Source organism: Scardinius erythrophthalmus (genome assembly GCF_964197995.2).
Source record: "Scardinius erythrophthalmus genome assembly, chromosome: 24".
Taxonomy (NCBI): domain Eukaryota; kingdom Metazoa; phylum Chordata; class Actinopteri; order Cypriniformes; family Leuciscidae; genus Scardinius; species Scardinius erythrophthalmus.
Window position 1 is genome coordinate 14,133,683 of NC_138244.1, and position 19,426 is coordinate 14,153,108.

Consider the following 19,426-nt stretch of genomic DNA (forward strand, 5'->3'; position numbering starts at 1 on the left):
TCAACTGTCCAATTTTGGTGAGCTTGTGCAAACTGTAGCCTCTTTTTCCTATTTGCAGTGGAGATGAGTGGTACCCGGTGGGGTCTTCTGCTGTTGTAGCCCATCCGCCTCAAGGTTGTGCGTGTTGTGGCTTCACAAATGCTTTGCTGCATACCTCGGTTGTAACGAGTGGTTATTTCAGTCAAAGTTGCTCTTCTATCAGCTTGAATCAGTCGGCTCATTCTCCTCTGACCTCTAGCATCAACAAGGCATTTTCGCCCACAGGACTGCCGCATACTGGATGTTTTTCCCTTTTCACACCATTCTTTGTAAACCCTAGAAATGATTGTGCCTGAAAATCCCAGTAACTGAGCAGATTGTGAAATACTCAGACAGGCCCGTCTGGCACCAACAACCATGCCACGCTCAAAATTGCTTAAATCACCTTTCTTTCCCATTCTGACATTCAGTTTGGAGTTCAGGAGATTGTCTTGACCAGGACCACACCCCTAAATGCATTGAAGCAACTGCCATGTGATTGGTTGATTAGATAATTGCATTAATGAGAAATTGAACAGGTGTTCCTAATAATCCTTTAGGTGAGTGTATATCAGTGTCCAGAAGCTTTTCAGGGCTGAACAATGTATTATTTATATTTGATAATGTACATCAAAGCAACATCCATAAGATGGTGATTTTTATGTAGTTTTTATTAACACTCTTTTATTCAACACATAAAAGAAATATTGTTGTATGTTTAATATGGATTATTCTTTGTGTGCTCCATGATGGCCATCAGGGCCAGCCAGGTCTCCTGAGCAGTTGGGACGATCTGATTGGCTGGCAGGATGAAACCATAGCGACCCGTGTCTCTCAGCTCAAAGGTGTATGAGTACTTGATGCCCTGATCGTAAGTCCAGTCAACAGTGCCTCCACTGGCTTGGTCTGAGAACAAAACAGAGATTGTTAGCAGGGTAATTGTCATGCAAAACTAAAATTAAGTGACTCTTATTAAACTTACAGATGGTGGTAATGATGCTTCCATATCTGTAGCTAGTGTTATACAATGACTGCAGCTCAGAGATGGCCTTTCTGGCGAGCTCATGCTGAAGAGACAATACAGAATTCATATTAAATGTTGTTAAATTTATCTAAAATAGTGTGTTTCCACATGCATACCAGTTCAGCCTGGTCCTTGGCAGGAGTGCGTGTGTATCCGTATGGGTACAGGAGCATCTGGGAATAGCTGTGGATGGACACAAAGGCCTTGATGTTGCCGTGAGATTTCACAAAGTCCACAATGGCCTTGACCTCTGGCTCAGAATGAGCACTGGGTCCACGGTAAGTCTCAGTGCATGGGTTATTGCTGGATCCACCACCTATAGATGAAAAACAGACAATTACAAGTATATATTAAACACTATTTAAATCTTTACAGCCCCTTAAAAGTTACAAGTAACACTTTATTTCAATAGTACACTTGAGAAATTCTACTAACTATAAGTAACTTTGGAGCCAACTAGATGTCAACTTATTCTACTAATGCTAACCTAACAGTCTACGTATGCTCTAATGAGAGTTAGCTGACATGTAGTTGCAAAGTTACTTATAGTTAGTAGAATGTCTAAAGTGGATTGTCGAAATAAAGTGTAACCAAGTTACATTTTAAGGTTGGTCTGCTTCAGTGGTCTACCGGCACATGTCAATGTCAAAATAATTGAGATGGCCATTCAGATTAAAGAAGGCAGGCAGACCCCTCCACCTGCCCCAAGACATGGACCTTAAAGTACAACTTCAATGATGAAAGCATCTCACCTCCAAAGCCAGCGTCCCAGTTTCTGTTGGGATCAACTCCAACACAGCTGGAGCCAGGGTTCGGCTTTCTGGTTTTACGCCACATGCGATCCTTAAACAACCAACCAACCAACCAATTGAATTCCACAAGAAAGAAGGTAAATTTCATGAGAATATTGTTCTGTTAAACCAAATGTGCATGTAATGTCGTCCAGGCATCAAACTCACTCTGCTGTGGGTGTAGGCATAACCATCAGGGTTGGTGACGATCTCCAAGAAGATATCATAGTTGTTAAGGATGTCGGTGAGGACGGGGTCACGTCCGTAGTCAGTCACGATCTACTCAACAGAAAATACACAGGTATAAATCTTTGATTCAGTTATGCTGTCATAGATTGTATTTCAGAATTTCAGATTACCTTCTTGGCAAACCAGATTCCACTGGCCTGGGTGACCCATTCTCTGGAGTGGATGCCAGTGTCGATCCAGAGACCTGGACGGTTCGCTCCAGTGCTGAACTGAGTGACAGGATATTAGTCATAATGAACAAATGGAAATATCATTTTATCCTGACATTTATATTACTTAATATGCTGCATGCATCTGAAATCTTTAATAAAAATGGACATTATACACCACACTGGAAATTGTAAAGCATGCATTTTTCATCAAGTAGTATAGCAGTGAAATAAAATTGCATCTTGATACCACCTTATTAGCATCTATAGCTAAAATTGTTATACTAAAAATCATTATTAGTTTAATGAAATAGTAGCATAATTATAGGTTGTGTGCACTATTTGCCGATAAATGATGAACAATGCATACTTCATGGACTCACTTCACCTGAGATTTGGTATTTTACAAGGTACTATTATCAGCATACTATGATTTGGGACACACTAATCTGGCATATAAGCAAATTGGGATGTAATAATGTATCTCTATCTCTATTAAATCCTGCCATACGTAATAGGTCAAGTTTCCTAATAGTAAAATAAGCATAAATAATATCACAAGATTGTTATTGATTGTGAGTCGTGACCAACCTTCAGGACGTTCAAGGGGCGGCTCTCATAGCTCTGACCAATCACAATTTTGCTGACTATACTGTTTTCTGCCACAAGCATGTCCATGAAAGAGTAAATCTGCAAATAGAATGGTGAAGATTAAATGCATGGATGAATGTAAAGCTAGGTTCTGTAGGCTTATACAAAAAAAATGTAACTGAAGTCATAAATTTGATACAAACAATTTTCAAGTACAATAAAACATCATAGTTTCTTTGAAAAGGCTGATGTTGAAAGTTGAATGTCTTGTAAAGCTATTGAATTAAAGTTGCACCACTCACAGAGTTCAGGTCATGGTAGGTGGTGTAGACAAAATCATCGGTACTTCTCGGGAAGGCGCGAAATTTCACCATCTCGCGTTCCTCATCATCCAGTAAATCCTTATGTTACAGAAAGCCATCAAATAAGTAAGGATTTTTCAACTTTTTTTTTTTTTTTTTTTTTTGACCACAGCTTTGAAATAGTCCCACCTGAACATTCTCAATCATGACATTATACTGGATCTGATTGTATGCCAGGAACGCCCTGACAGCCTGGAGACTGTGAAAGGGAACACGAACATCCACAGGCAAGGACTCATGAGCAGGCTCCATCCAGAAGTCCAGCTGAACACAAAGGAAAATATAGGGTACTACATTATATTACATAATATGAGTATAATTTTAATCTATATCTAATAGTAATATATATATATAGCCGTGCGATATGGCTGTATATCAGCATGGTTGTGATTCGGCCGTAGTGCCTTAAAGGCACAATATGTAACTTTTTTGCTTTAAAAATAGCAAAAATCACTATATCTATGATATATTTTTTTTAGTTGTGTACTTACATTATCCCGACTGTTTCCAACAACTTTCAAACCAGGAGAAATTTTAATTTAATTTGAAAACACGGCACGTTTCTTTATTTCCGTTTTGTCGCAGTCAATGGCGTCATATCCGCGTTGTCCCTGGTTTCCGCTCGTGCTGCCATGGCAACCAGAGCTATGAACCAGAGCCCTCTGATAGTAAGCAAGGCGACAGACGTGGACAATGTAGTTCGCAATGTCTATTTGCATGCTGTTGTTGTTTCGTTCAAACATAATGGACCATGGCAAGCAGACTTTGGATAAAAAAGGAGAACTAAAACGAGAATCAATATCAGCGCGGTGTTTTCGAGATGCCGAGAGCTCCCATAGACAGTATATAAACGAGAGCTCCACGTCCGAGACTTCGACCGCTCCTACATGTACTTTATTAAACAGGTGAGCACTTTTACATAAAACTAATCAATGTTATATAGTTCAACAATGATAAAATGTCAGAATATGATCTGTATGTTATTCTAATGTTGATCTAGCTTACTGCTAGTCTCATACAGACAAACTAACACATACATTTCAACTCATTTAAATGCAGTTTAGTGTGAAAGTGTAATGTTAGACCAAGTGAAACAGCGCTGCGTTACCTCACAAGTTTAATTTGTCTAATAAACTGGCCTGTGAGTTGTAATTCTGCACTCGCGTGTAGTTCGGTAGAATGAAATGTCCATATTCCTTTTATATCCGCGGGACTCGCGTCGTGTGTGGAGCTGATAGCTGTCTCTTAGCAATCCCGACCTGCTTCATATCACAGTCATGATAAAAACATCGATGCATTCAGTCATCCATAAACATTATTAGATCGGTCGGCTTGACGTTGACGACAAGATCCATAATTCTTAGCAAATGTTGCGTCATCAATCTACGCCTTTGTTATTGTAAGAGGTTAGCGACCCCTAGCGGCGGAAAAAAATGACATACTGTACGTTTAAGTAATCCCATCATGCTGATATACAGCTGTATCGCACTGCTACTCATGTGATATTGCTGACTAACCATAACTATGCTATAAGTTAAAAAATGGAGTTAATTATGTGATTAATTATAGCCTATTGTATCTGTTAGCATATGACCTATAAGTGGTGGTAATTGCCTTTGTCCTTCAACATCATCTGCTTCTTTAACTAGGACTGTGTTCAAATAAATTTGACCAACGTTCCACTTTATTTTTGGGCTATTTTTCTCATTTGAGATACACTTTCATATTCTGGAGACATTACTGTGACCTCAACTTGTCCATTACTGGGAATTCAACATGAGTTAAATAGCCTACAGGCCAATCATTGAACGTTTTCAGAAACTATATTTTTATTTTGTAATAATTTCACATTTAATTTCCAAATTAATGTAGAAACAACATAAAGACAAGACAGTAGCCTATATTTGAAATATTTGTTTAACAGCATCTTTTTATGAAGGAAGGCCAGTATAACCAATACCAACACTGCTGATGTCTCTATGAAATAGGTTTTTTCTCAATTTTCGATATTATTATAACATTACAGTATAATTGAAAGCAATCAATTTGAAAATGTATTAGGCTTTATAAAAATATAACAACTTTTAATTCAGACAGACAGTTTTTCTGCAGAATGTGCACACGAGTCAAGAGGCTGCCTTTACACTATGCACAGATCCGATCTTTTGACCCGCCTGTTTACATTCACGGTAGACACCACTGGTATCCGATGTCGGTGTTTACATTTATTCCTACCCAAAATGATTGTCGGTGATCACTTTACTATGCACATGCAGACATGGGCAGTATTTCAATTAAATGTATTTTAAATACGTATTTAATTACTTTAGTGTATTTTGTAATTTGTATTTTGCAGGTGTGGAAAAAATAAAATGTAGTTTGTAACAAAATATTTTGAGGCAGTGTATTTAGAGTATTTCAAATACTTAAATACTCAAGAAAAATCACCATATGCTTATCACCATAGTAAATGATTTTGCCATATTTTCGGTCTGATGTTGGCAATGGCAATGTCCAGGTTAGATGCACGAAAATCACGTGACACCCTGTAGACCGGGCTCCCTCCAAGAAGTGAATGAGTTTTGAACCCCTACGGGTGACGTCACGGACACTACTACATATTTTTTTACAGTCTATGTTTTGAACACAGGAGAAGAAGTGGCGCTGCTCCTCTTAAAAACGGCATTAAAGGGATAGTTCACTCAAAAATAAAAATTTTGTCACCCTTTTATTGTCCCAAACCTGTAAATGTGACCCTGGACCACAAAACCAGTCTTATGTGTATTTTTTCTAAAATTGAGATTTATACATCATCTGAAAGCTGAATACACGATCTTTCCATTGATGTATGGTTTATTAGGATAGGACAATATTTGTCCGAGAAACAACTATTTGAAAATCTGGAATCTGAGGGATAATCACCAATCCTAGCCTGGGTGCCAGCCCGAACCCCACCCACAAAATTTTTTGGTCGGGAAGTTCGGTCTGGACTCAATCCGTTGAGGAGTAATTATGCTCGGCTCCCAGAAGGCCGAGCCAATCAAATTGCCAGGGCTGGCTTTAATCGATGATGGACAGATGATCTGCGGTTACGTAATCACCCACGTCACCAAAGAGCGCTTGGGTTGAATTGGTTTTCAACAAAGATGACTGCAGCAGGAGAATTGAGATGTTTACAGTAGATTCAGCTATCGCGTCTGTTATAAAAGAATTTTATGCCGTCCTTCCTACGGGATTCGGCAAAAGTTTAATTTATCAGCTGACTCCGATGGTCGCTAAGAAGATGGGACGCAATGAAAACCATGTGGTCATTGTGGTTTCTCCTTTGGTCGCACTAATGGAGTGCTTTATTATTACTTTACTCATTACTTTACTACTTCCTGCGTGTGTGCAGTTGAGCTCTGTTGACAACTATGCGTCGCTCAACATACGTCACTTACTGCGTTGCTCTGATTGGTTGTAGGTCTATCCAATTGAGTGCAGAGTTTTGTTTTTTTCCTGGTTCGGTTAAGACACGCCTCATAATCAAAGCCCTATGGAGCAGTATCAGACTCACATTCTGCCTAGAATATGAGCATGACGAAGTCAGGCTACATCAATCCTATTGTTTTTCAATGATTGCCCGATTCTACTATGGAAAAGGCATACACGATCAGGGCAGTTAGAGTCTTGTGTGTAAAACAAACCCACACATATTATGATTAATATGATTAATCATATATATTATGATTAAAATGGAATTTTGATTTTGTGACAAATTCTCGGTCTATTTTTTTCTCCCTTTTTTATTTTGCTACTTCGCCATTTTGAATTTACACATTTCTTATATTTGTGTTATTGCTACTATTTGTGTTATTGACCTTTCAGTAATAAAAAAAAAGACTTAAGATTATTGTGGGAGTATTTTTGTATTTTCAAAATACTAATTACTTGTATTTTATTTCAATACATTTTTCACAACAGTATTTTGTATTTTATTTTGTTACATTTCATGAGCCAGTATTTGTAGCTTGTAACAAAATAGTTTTTGATGTATTTGTGCCCACCTCTGTGCACATGGTAGATCTTCTGGTTTTGAATGGCCTTTCTAAAGTTCCCACCTCAATAAAAAGCTGCGAGCGAGCGCATACAGGTACGTAGGACACATTTGCTTCTAATAGGCTACACTATTAAAAAGCTATCTTTGTAGGCAAACGTGTCACCTTCGCCTTGTGGTGGCTTGGGATTTATCGGATAGGCCTATACGTGTTTAGACGTAGATCGAATGTCCAGATGTCGGATATATATAATCTGATTTAAAAACACATTTGGAAGTGGCTCAGATCGGATGCGAAAAAATCGCATCTCATGCGGTTTTTTGTGTGCAACAAATTCCGATCTGTAGCCTATCAGATGTATTTTATTGTTATTAATTTCAACAACGTTATATAGGCTATATATATATATATATATATATATATATATATATATATATATATATATATATAGCCTACATATATATAATGCTGTCAATATAACATGTCACGTTTATTTATTAACCTGAATTTGAAAGCATTTGACGGGAAAAAATGGATGCTACGTTAAAAAGCTGCGTTAACGCATTAATTTTGACAGCCATAATACAGCATTTATATATAGGCCTACAGGCTATAATGGTATTGAAACTAATAACAATAAAAGCTAATAATGATGATAGTGTAAGTAGCACAATAAAATATATATTTACAATAATATACAATAAATATTATATATTAGGCTAATAATAATTTATAATACATTAATATAAACTTAAACTCATCATTTAGCAGATAATGCTATTCAAACAATGCTGATCACAGATACAAATCTAAGTACAGTCACCGTTATCCCAACAAACCTGAAACAATCAAATGATCTATGGGCTTCACAAACACTTACCCCGAGTGTCTGTTCAGGGAGTTCCTTTAGGAGAGAAATCTGCTCTGCATCTTTTGCAGTGATCCGAAGAACCTGGTCTCTGTAGAAACATTTATACAATTTCTTTAGCTTCAATATTCAGAATAATGAATATAGTATTTTGCATGTTTTAGATAAATAAAACGAAAACTGGCACATGCAAGTCACAGTTTGTTTCACTGTATTTCAGCTGTTAGTATATCATAGGAGAATATGATAACGCATTTATTTATTAACTGGGAATTTGACAGCATAAAGTAAGGGATAGTCTACTTGGAGACACAAGAGAACTCACCCCTCAAAAGTCACTTTGCCAAATACGGCCACAAAAAGAGCCGTTAGAACCAGTAACCCCTTCATCTTGCTGCTCGAAGTAAAGTTTCTCATAGTAAGCAACCCCTTTATATAGGCCTACTATCATGGTGGTGATTATGACTGGATTCGAGGAACTAACAGGGTCAGGGCTCAGACAAACCTGCTGCTTTGGTTCTCACAACCTTATAAAACACTGATGGAGTTTAAATGGATGAGAACATTGCATCTGTTTTCTCTCCTGTTTCTAAATATAGCAAGTCAGTTGCTGTACTTTTTTCAAGTCCATGGTTCACTGTCAAATGAGGAGGTAAACTGGAAACTATAGTTCATATTTTACGAGAATCTGCATATTTGTATGTCTTTTATGCAAACCTACTCATTTGTTTTCTGTTATATTTTGATGTTGTTTTGCGAATATTGCTGATGTAAGTTTTTGTAGAAGTTATGAGAGTAACGTGATCATTGAAAGCATCAATCATGGGTTTGAAATTATAAACAAATCAGTAGGTTTTTGTGTGTGTGTGGCGAGGACAGTTAAAATGTTGACAGGGTGAACACCGAATAAGCTGAATGATTAAGAGCAAAAGTTTTGGTGTGTCAAAGTTTTGAAATTAATTTTTATATCCATTTTACCTGTTAAAGTGTGTTCTTTTTTGTTGTTGTTATATCTTAGCCTTTTTGCATTATAGAAATACCCCCTTTGCATGTGAATTGAATATCATTCAATAACATAATAATCGAAACAAACAGCAGTTGAAGGATAAAGTGAATAATTCAATTATTTATCTGACTCCAATATTACCAACCTGACCCCATTAAAGTTGTATCCTTTAACTTCTTATTCTTTAAAGGTAAAAATATTTCTTAGAACTGATAAGATAGAAAACATAGGATTTAACCTGAACGTTTAGATAACAAAAGTTACAATCACTTTAGCTTTTAACATTATCAGGTAAAAGGAAAGAGTTCTGCCAATATTTGCTCAAATATAGTCTGATTAAATACTCCACATACATTTTCTGTATGGATAGATTCATAAATCGGAAAACTTATATGATTGGGCTCCTGTTAAAAATAAACGCATGTTTCAAACTTTCGGATCCTTTAGAGGAATTTAAAGATCAGTAGGAAAGGCTTGATGCCCATTTTACTCTTATATGACTAGTTTTTCTAGTGTTTAGGAATAAAAACATCATATTATTATTCTGATTAATGGGTTTCACCCAACAGGCATCATATGTAAATGTGGGCGATCATGTGTTGATGCGTCTGGATGAGGTCACAATATTGCATGAATTCAAAACTAATTATTTTTGCCTTTTGGTTTAATAAATGTATAGCGTTCTTATAATGCCATATAAATGCTATTTGGACTGGGGAGGAAGTTTTGAGTTCTTTTACTGCAAAAGATTAATAAAAATTTAATTGAATTGATTAGCTATTCCATATTATGGCCAATAAATGGTCTATTAAAATTATATACTCTTTTGTATAAATAAATTAATAAATAAAACACTAAAAACTAAAATAAATCATTAATAAGTGGATTTAAGCATCACAACATTATAATGTATGGATATTCATTTTGAGATTTGCTAAAGATTACATTTAACAGTGTCATTAAAGTTAGCGTTTTTAAAGATGACCTTTAAGAGAGCATTAAGATGATGACAAATATACTCTAAATGTAAATGTAAAAAGAGGAAATCGGCATGTACAGTTAAATATCCGATATTAACCGATACTGATAAATTACATAAAAATCTCTAATAACTGCTGATAAATTATATGGTACAGATATATCACTATCCAGAAGCTTTTTAGGGCTGAACAGCCGGTATTCTTTAAATTTGATAATGTATATCAAAGCAACATCCATAAGATGGTAATTCTTTATGTTGTTTTTATTAACACTCTTTTATACACTTTGACACAAAAGAAATATTGTTGTATGTTTAATATGGATTATTCTTGGTGTGCTCCATGATGGCCATCAGGGCCAGCCAGGTCTCCTGAGCAGTCGGGACGATCTGATTGGCTGGCAGGATGAAACCATAGCGACCAGTGTCTCTCAGCTCAAAGGAGTATGAGTACTTGATGCCCTGATCGTAAGTCCAGTCAATAGTGCCTCCACTGGCTTGGTCTGAGAACAAAACAGAGATTGTTAGCAGGGTAATTGTGATGCACAACTTTAATAAGATTCACTTAATATTACTTACAGATGGTGGTAATGATGCTTCCATATCTGTAGCTAGTGTTATACAATGACCGCAGCTCAGAGATGGCCTTCCTGGCAAGCTTATGCTGAAGAGACAATACAGAATTAATTTAAAATGTTTTTAAATAAATCTAGAACAGTATGTTTCTACATGCATACCAGTTCAGCCTGGTCTTTGGCAGGAGTGCGTGTGTATCCGTATGGGTACAGGAGCATCTGGGAATAGCTGTGGATGGACACAAAGGCCTTGATGTTGCCGTGAGATTTCACAAAGTCCATAATGGCCTTGACTTCTGACTCAGAATGAGCTCTGGGTCCACGGTAAGTCTGAGAGCATGGGTCACTGCTGGATCCAGGACCTATAGATGAAAAACAGACAATTACAAGAAAGTATTACTTAGTATAAATCTTTAGAGTCCCAAGTACAAGTAACATTTTATTTCAATAGTACACTTGAGAAATTCTACTAACTATAAGTAACTTTGGAGCCAACTACATACCAGTCATTAGAGTATTAGTAGACTGTCTGCTTAATATCTGCTAAAACTTTATTTTGTTGGTCCCCAACAGACATTCTAATGACTATAAGTAATTTTGCAAATACATGTCAACTTATTCTACTAACCCTAACCTAATAGTCTATGTATGCTCTAATGAGAGTTAGCTGACATGTAGTTGCAAAGTTACTTATAGTTGAATGTCTAAAGTGGATTATCAAAATAAAATGTAAAGTGTTTAAGGTTTGTCTGCTTCAGTGGTCTACCAGCACCCGTCAATCTCAAAATAATTGAGATGGCCAATCAAATTAAAGAAGGCAGGCAGACCCCCCCCCCATGGGCCTTAAAGTACAACTTCAATGATGAAAGCATCTCACCTCCAAAGCCAGCGTCCCAGTTTCTGTTGGGATCAACTCCAACACAGCTGGAGCCAGGGTTCGGCTTTCTGGTTTTACGCCACATGCGGTCCTTGAACAGATTCGCAATTGAAAAGCAGTCAGTTGGGATTTATTCCCAAAATATAGTTGTTCTGAATTGAATGTGCATTTGAAGTCTTCCAGGCATCAGACTCTAAAACTCACTCTGCTGTGGGTGTAGGCATAACCATCAGGGTTGGTGACGATCTCCAAGAAGATATCATAGTTGTTAAGGATGTCGGTGAAGATGGGGTCACGTCTGTAGTCAGTCACGATCTTCACAAGACAAAACACACAGGTATATGTGCTTAAGTCTTTTCCGGTTCCATTATACCACTGAATCAAGCATCTTTGTATTTGCTAACTCAAGAATAAATAGCTTTACCTTCTTGGCAAACCAGATTCCGCTGGCCTGGGTGACCCATTCTCTGGAGTGGGTGCCAGTGCCGATCCAGATACCTGGACGGTTCGCTCCAGTGCTGAACTAAATGAAAAGACAGATTACAAGGGAGAAAAGTGTGATTATATTACACATACGACATACTCTATTTAAATATACATTTGGAAAAGTATGAGACTCAAAATCGTGTTGGTGTCATTATAGGTTAAACTTTCTTGTAAACAATGTGCTTTAGGAGCACTATGAAAATTCCATTGTTTTGAGCAAAACATTTAATTCTACACAACACTGACTCAGCCAGTGGCTTGAGTTGTGGTTGGGGCTTATGTGCATTCACGCCGTAACTTGTAAGCTGGGAATTTTCTGAGAGCTCCTAATTGTACCACGTGACCACTGTACCATCTGACCACTGCAGATTCATTTATGCCAGGGGTGTCCAATCCGGCTCCTGGAGGGCCACTGTCCTGCAGAGTTTAGCTCCAACCCCAATTAAACAAACTGAACAAGCTAATCTTACTATACTAGAAAACTTCCGGGCAGCTGTGTTGAGGCAAGTTGAAGCTAAACTCTGCAGGACAGTGGACCTCCAGGACCGCGTTAGGACACCCCTGATTAAGGCATTGATAGTGTTGCCAAATAATATATACACATAATTCCCAGTCTGACGACATAAACAGCTCAGAGTAGGACTTCACGTGTTGTCATAAAGGCTGCTTCACACAAACTCAGTCTTTGCATGTGCTGTTTGTTTAGGTTTCCAATAACGTGCATTTGGGAACGCAAAACCTCAGACGCGTGTTTGATAGTTGCACTGTTATCACTTAAATGCCTGGAGCGCGTCTCGGGTTTCTCAAACATCATCTCTGCGTGCTTTGAGTTCCGGACCGGTTATAACGTTCATCTGGGAACGCAGTGTGCACCATTTCACAAAATTCGTAACACAACTCATTTGTAAATCTACGCCAACACAGGAGAATACATAAATATGTTTATGAATAATTGTTGTTCATCGCGATTTCAAAATAAAAGTTTAACCCTTGCACGTTTTGATGTGCACATTCTTGTTCAAGAAATTACAGTGTTAAAGAAATTAAAGATTAAGTTGAGATTTGAATTAAGTTGAGTCATTTTAAAGGCTGTTGTTCACTTGGAGCTATTTTTATTACCACAATTTTTTATCCGATTAATCGATGGAATAATTCAGTAGAACACTCAATTACTAAAATAATCGATAGCTACAGCCCTAAAATAGATAACATAATTAGTAATGATGAAAGTATGACATTACCAAAAATGCTAAATAAAACTTTCAAACAAAAACTCTCAAACTTCTGGTTACAAATAATAAGCACATATGGGCAAGTTAATCTAAAAACATAATGTAGTGACTGAGACAAATCAAATACACAATTATTTGTTATATTAAAATAATCTTTAAAACCCTTCAACCAACTACAAAACGAGACACCAAGGTATCTGTAGACAACCATCGAAGAGCAACTAACCCCAAGAAATGAAAGCCATTTACGATCAGAAGGAATGTGAACAAATTAACTCTCCATTTCCCTTTTGAAACACACAATGCCTATAAAAAATGGACTCTTCCCCGTCCATTCATGGTAAACCTTCTGTGAAGGAACATGGATATCTCCAGAACATTGTGATATGATAAATTACTGTCTTATATAGAGTATTTTGTACTGTATACTGTTTTATGCATGTTTATGATAGAACCACTACACTGAAAAAAATTTGGAGTAGGATTTACTTGAAAAAAGCTTGCTAAGTTTTTTCACTCAGAAAATGCTAGTAAATTTGCCAAGTAAAAACCTAAACATATTTATCAGTAGCTTTAATTAGAAATCTTTAAGTTAAATTTACTTGGAATATGGAATTAAGTAAACTTTACTTAACCTAGTTAAGTGAAAGTAACAAAGAAAATAAGTCATTTTAACTTGACTAGTAAAAGGTTGATTAATATTTATTTAGTTGAAATTTCCTTTGCATTACATTTCACTCAAACAATATTATTGAATTATACCAGTCATTTATAGTTGGTGCTTTACTTAGATTATCTAAGTAATTTATACAACATTATGTCAGATGCTAAGCCCCATCTGAATGCAAAGACCTCAATACTTGGTAGACAATACACAATGACGGTAACATTTGATGGATCATTTTTGTGTTTGAATATGTCATTTTGAGCAGAAAATTTACTCGAAATGTCACAAAACGGCAAGTTACTAATCCTGACAACAAAAGCAATGATAAAACAGTGTAAATACAGCTGGAAAACAGTGAAAAATCAACCTCATTGATTATTCAAGGTCCAGTGCATGATGGGAACCCCAGTATCAGAAAAGTTGAGTAATTTTTACTTAATTTTATTGAGCTGATATTTACGCTTTCATTTCTACTCGCTTGAAGTACTGATATGGAATTTACTTAGTTTTTTTTTATTCTTGCCTGAACTAACTTTTTCATGTAAATTACATAGTTTTTTTTCAGTAGTATTTACTTCACCAAAAAATCATTTTTTACAGTGTATATGTAACCTCAGCTATACCATGCTTCCTATCAAAATAATCCTTATGTAATGCCCTACACATTGGTGTACATTTCTTTGCGTATTCTGGTTGCTGTTTGTGTGGGGCCTCATCCGACCCCAGAGCCGGTGCGCTCAACACATTAAGCCATATGTAACTTCCTCAACAGTAACAGAGTCAGACTATTATTTCAAAGGTCCTAACAACAGTACAGTCTACAACAGCATAAGAATCAAAACCCGCAATGACACTGACCAAGCAAATAAATATAGTAAACACTAGGATTAAAACGACAAATAATTTCCAGGTTTTTTGCCAAACAATTACGTTTTATTATGTATTAATTAGTAATGCATTACACTTAACACTGCACATATATAATTATTTATCATGGCATACCTTCAGGACGTTCAAGGGGCGGCTCTCATAGCTCTGACCAATCACAATTTTGCTGACCAGATTACTGTTTTCTGCCACAAGCATGTCCATGAAAGAGTAAATCTGCAAACAGCATGGTGAAGATCAAATGATTGTAGATTTTGTGTGTAAAATTGTTTAAAAGATACAACAGATAATGAAATTCTGAAAAACATAAGAAACACACTCACAGAGTTCAGGTCATGGTAGGTGGAGTAGACAAAGCCATCGGTACTTCTCGGAGAGGCATTATATTTCACCATCTCACGCTCTTCATCTTCCAGCAAATCCTTATGGTGCGAGAAGAATAGTGTCAACAAGAGAGAAAAAATTAATATGACAAAAGGTTAATTGTGGAGAAACCTACGGTTTCCCAATCTGGGGTTTGTGAGGGAAATGCAGGGGGTTCAATTGGTGATAAGCTAATAATAAATAAAACTGTAAAATTAAAATAATTTTGAAATAAAAACAATCAAACTTTAAGATAAAATATATTTGCCTGAATGTCATGTGACCATTTACAAATATAAGAGAACATGTGAATGTGTTGTTGCTAAAGTATTAAAATATCAACTTAATATTTCACAGGCCTGGTACTTTAAGTAAGGCCTATTATAAAATATTTTAAGTTTGGTCCAAAAAAATTATTTGGAAACCCCTGGTGTAACCAATGAATGGGTGTTGTATTATTGTTTATCGTCTAAAATATATTAAAATCATAATCAAAAAGTTTATTAAGTAATATAAGTAAAGTAAGTAATATTAGTTTTTTTTTTTTTTTTCTCCAGTAATAGTCCCACCTGAACATTCTCAATCATGACATTATACTGGATCTGATTGTATGCCAGGAACGCCCTGACAGCCTGGAGACTGTGAAAGGGAACACGAACATCCACTGGCAGGGACTCATGAACGGGCTCCGTCCAGAAGTCCAGCTGAACACAGAAGGAAACAAGGAAATCTGATGTTGACAGTTTCCTAGTTTAAATATGCATATGAGAAACATAAAACAAGTAAATCTCTGGTCTTGAAGTGAGACTCACCCCAAGATGCCCCTGTTCAGAAAGTTCCTTCAGGAGAGAGATTTGTGCCCCATCTTTTGCGCTGATCCGAAGAACCTGGTCTCTGACATCATCAACACCATATGTTCAATTATGTTTTTAGACATGAAATGTGGCGTTATTTAAATTTTTATTATATGCCCCTAGTGACTCACCTCTCGAAAGTCTTTTTGGCAAAAACAGCCACAAACAGAGCAGCTAAAAATAGTAATCTGGTCATCTTCTACATAAAGTAGCTATCAACATTAAAAATCACACTTTATATTCTGTCGCTGTAGCTTTGACCATGTTGACCCTCCTCCTTAACACTCAGCCACAGCTTCCTCCTGAGACTCTTAAAGGGATAGTTCACCCAAAAATGTATTTCCTCACCCATTTCTGTCTTCTGCTGAACACAAAAGAAGATAGTTTCCAAACAGTTGATGGGCCCCATTGACTACCATAGTATGAAAAAAAAAAATACTATGGAAGTCAATGGGGCCCATCAACTGTTTGGTTACTGACATTCAGATTGAGCTCTGGTGACTGTGGAGGTCATTTCAGTTTAGTGAACTCATTGTCCATGTTCAAGAAACCAGTTTGAGATGATTTGAGCTTTGTCAAATGTGCGTTATCTTGCTGGAAATATCCATCAGAAGATGGTAGGTTTACTGTGGTTATAGAGGGATGGACATGGTCAGCAACATTACTCAGGCTGTGACGTTTAAACCATGCTTAATTGGTACTAAGAGGCCCAAAGTGTGCAAAGAAAATGCATTTTCTTCCCCCACACAGCATTTTGGATCAGATCATTAGCAGGTCTTAAAATTAGGTAAATACAACCTCAGATAAACAGCAACAAATGACATATTACACCGTGTCATTATTTATTTAACAAAAATAAAGCCAAAAGGCAAAGGCCATGGGTGACAAACTACCCAGGCAGCAACACAGAGTCGCCCCAGATCCGGCCCACATGTGGTACACATGGATTCCACACGGCCCAGATCTGGGCCGACACTATGTTGCGATCTGGGTTAAGTACACCCTATGATTCAATTGCTTGTAGAGCCACTTTTAGCAGCAATCAGTTGAAGGAATCGTTTTCTGTATGACAGTATCAGTCTCTCGCATCGTTCTGGAGGAATTTTGGTCTGTTCCTCTTTACAACGTTGCTTCAGTTCATTGAGGTTTGTGGGCATCCGTTTATGCGCAGCTCTCTTAAGGTCCTGCCACAGCATTTAAACAGCGGTTGAGTTCTGGACTTGGCAAGTGCAACACCTTCATTATTTAATCATATCTTATAATTTCTGTAATACATTTTAATTTAAATAAATGCAATTTTTCATGTTACATTTAAATTTGAATATTGCTATCCATATGCTTCCATAGAGCAGAACTAGCTAGAGACATGTACTGCCTCACTGGCTGTGACCTTGTATTTGAGGTGGTATTGGGAAGGGAAGCCTGCTGCTACAGTTCCCACAATACTGTACAATAATGCTGGAGTGAGAGGAATGCAGCTGTTTTTTCTAAATGTAACTTATAGCAACATAAGCTAATAAATGTAATCAATATACTTCAGTTGACTAGTAAATGTAATCAATATGCCTCAGCTGGTATTGCCTGAAATCAGAGAGATCGTAAAAACAAGACCAAATCAACGAGTCATGGGTCCTTTGCAAATAAATTATTGGTGTAGTCCTTTCTTATATAATAATAAATGAATAATTTTTTTTTATATATTTTATATATGTTTTTAAGAATTATTGTTCATTAGATGAGTTACAGCAAAGAAAGCATTATAGACCATTTGAATATTATATTAATATAGAATATTATTGGGGGAACTGGTTATATTTGAATGAAGCAGATAAACAGGAATGACATTTACACAAAACTTATTGTTTTATATATATATATATATATATATATATATATATATATATATATATATATATATATATATATATATATATATATATATATATATATATATATATATATATATATATATAAATATTATTGCTGTATATATATATTGATTACAACTCTGTCTTTGTGTGTGTGTGTGTGTGTGTGTGTGTGTGTGTGTGTGTGTGTGTGTGTGTGTGTGTGTGTGTGTGTGTGTGTGTGTGTGTGTGTGTGTGTGTGTTTGTGTGTTTTTGTTTATATTACATTGTGGGAACCAAATGGCCCCACAAGGATAGTAAAACCTGAGATCACCTCCATTGTGGGGACCAGCCAGCGGTCCCCATGAGGGAAATGGGTTAATAAACACACTAAATTATATTTTTTTGAAAATGTAAAAATGCAGAAGGTTTCCTGTGATGGGTAGGTTTAGGGGTAGGGTTAGTGTAAGGGGACAGAATATACAGTTTGTACAGTATAAAAACCATTACGTCTATGGAGAGTCCTCACAAAGATATGTGCGCCTGTTTGTGTGTGTGTGTGTGTGTGTGTGTGTGTGTGTGTGTGTGTGTACTTTGTTTGAATGGAGCAGATGGTCAGAACAGTTGCATTTATACCAACACTTATCAGATATTACTAAGATAACCAATCTATGGTAATCATTTACTTCTTGAGTTTTCTTATCTGAACAACCTCAATTCATCCTGACAGGAGAGGCACACCTAAATGTTAAATAAGTCACATACACTCACCCTTCATAATATTACTATTTTAGACACAGATAGCAGTGGTACAATTAGTCACAATTAATTACAACCTATTTCTTCATTCTTACCTCATAAAATGGAATAAGCAGGTATAGAATGGTTATAGAAAACCATCAAAATCATTAAACTTATGCATTTAGAGGTACTATACGGTTATCCGGACCACACCTGACCACAACCGCTCTTGGTTGGTCGTAACCCCGCAGTGACGGGTAGGTTTAGGGGCGGGGTTGGGGTAGGTCATCACATGTGGTCCGGATAACCGTATAGTACCCATTTAGATCTCTGCAAAACAGGATCTTGCTTTGTGAAATAGAAGAGCAGGAAACACTTCTACCAAGGATAGTTTTGACCTTATGACATAAGCTCAGACAGGCCTGCTGCTTTGGTTCTCACAACTTTGTGTAACACTATTGTCTGATGAATGAGAACAATGCAGCTGTTTAAATCTTTATTTTTAGGGATTACAGTATGATTTAATCAATACACAGACTTCTCATGAAAAACATGATTGGTTGATTTATTTAATTTATTGATTTAAATACACTATTCACTTCAGTTTACTTAAAGAAATAGCTTTTGTCTATGTGAGGATTTGTAGTGGCGGCAGCTCATTGGTTGAAGATCTGTCTGCAGACACGTTTAATCTGGTCGATGAAACCGAGCTAATTATTGAGTGAGTAACAATTAATTACACCCAAGATAAGACACGAAACACACTCAGTTGCTCAGACAGCAACAACATTATCAATAGTGACAATATAGTTAGTCATGACA

The 19,426-nt window shown here is 36.6% G+C and overlaps 1 protein-coding gene across 1 annotated transcript; it reads right to left on the reverse strand.

The window, feature by feature from the left end:
• Window positions 1-736: 736 nt before the first annotated feature.
• On the reverse strand, window positions 737-16,303 carry LOC308684579 (carboxypeptidase A1-like; the record flags this gene model as incomplete). The annotated part of the gene is made up of 20 exons (XM_081355843.1): window positions 16,148-16,303; window positions 15,975-16,056; window positions 15,732-15,866; window positions 15,123-15,221; window positions 14,914-15,015; window positions 11,951-12,049; window positions 11,731-11,841; window positions 11,527-11,617; window positions 10,812-11,011; window positions 10,654-10,738; window positions 10,393-10,577; window positions 3,314-3,448; window positions 3,125-3,223; window positions 2,823-2,921; window positions 2,193-2,291; window positions 2,002-2,112; window positions 1,795-1,885; window positions 1,159-1,358; window positions 1,001-1,085; window positions 737-924 (listed from the first exon to the last, which is right to left on the reverse strand). The coding sequence occupies exons 1-20, from the start codon at window positions 16,210-16,212 to the stop codon at window positions 737-739; spliced, it is 2,361 nt and encodes a 786-aa protein (XP_081211969.1). The 5' UTR covers window positions 16,213-16,303.
• Window positions 16,304-19,426: the final 3,123 nt, after the last annotated feature.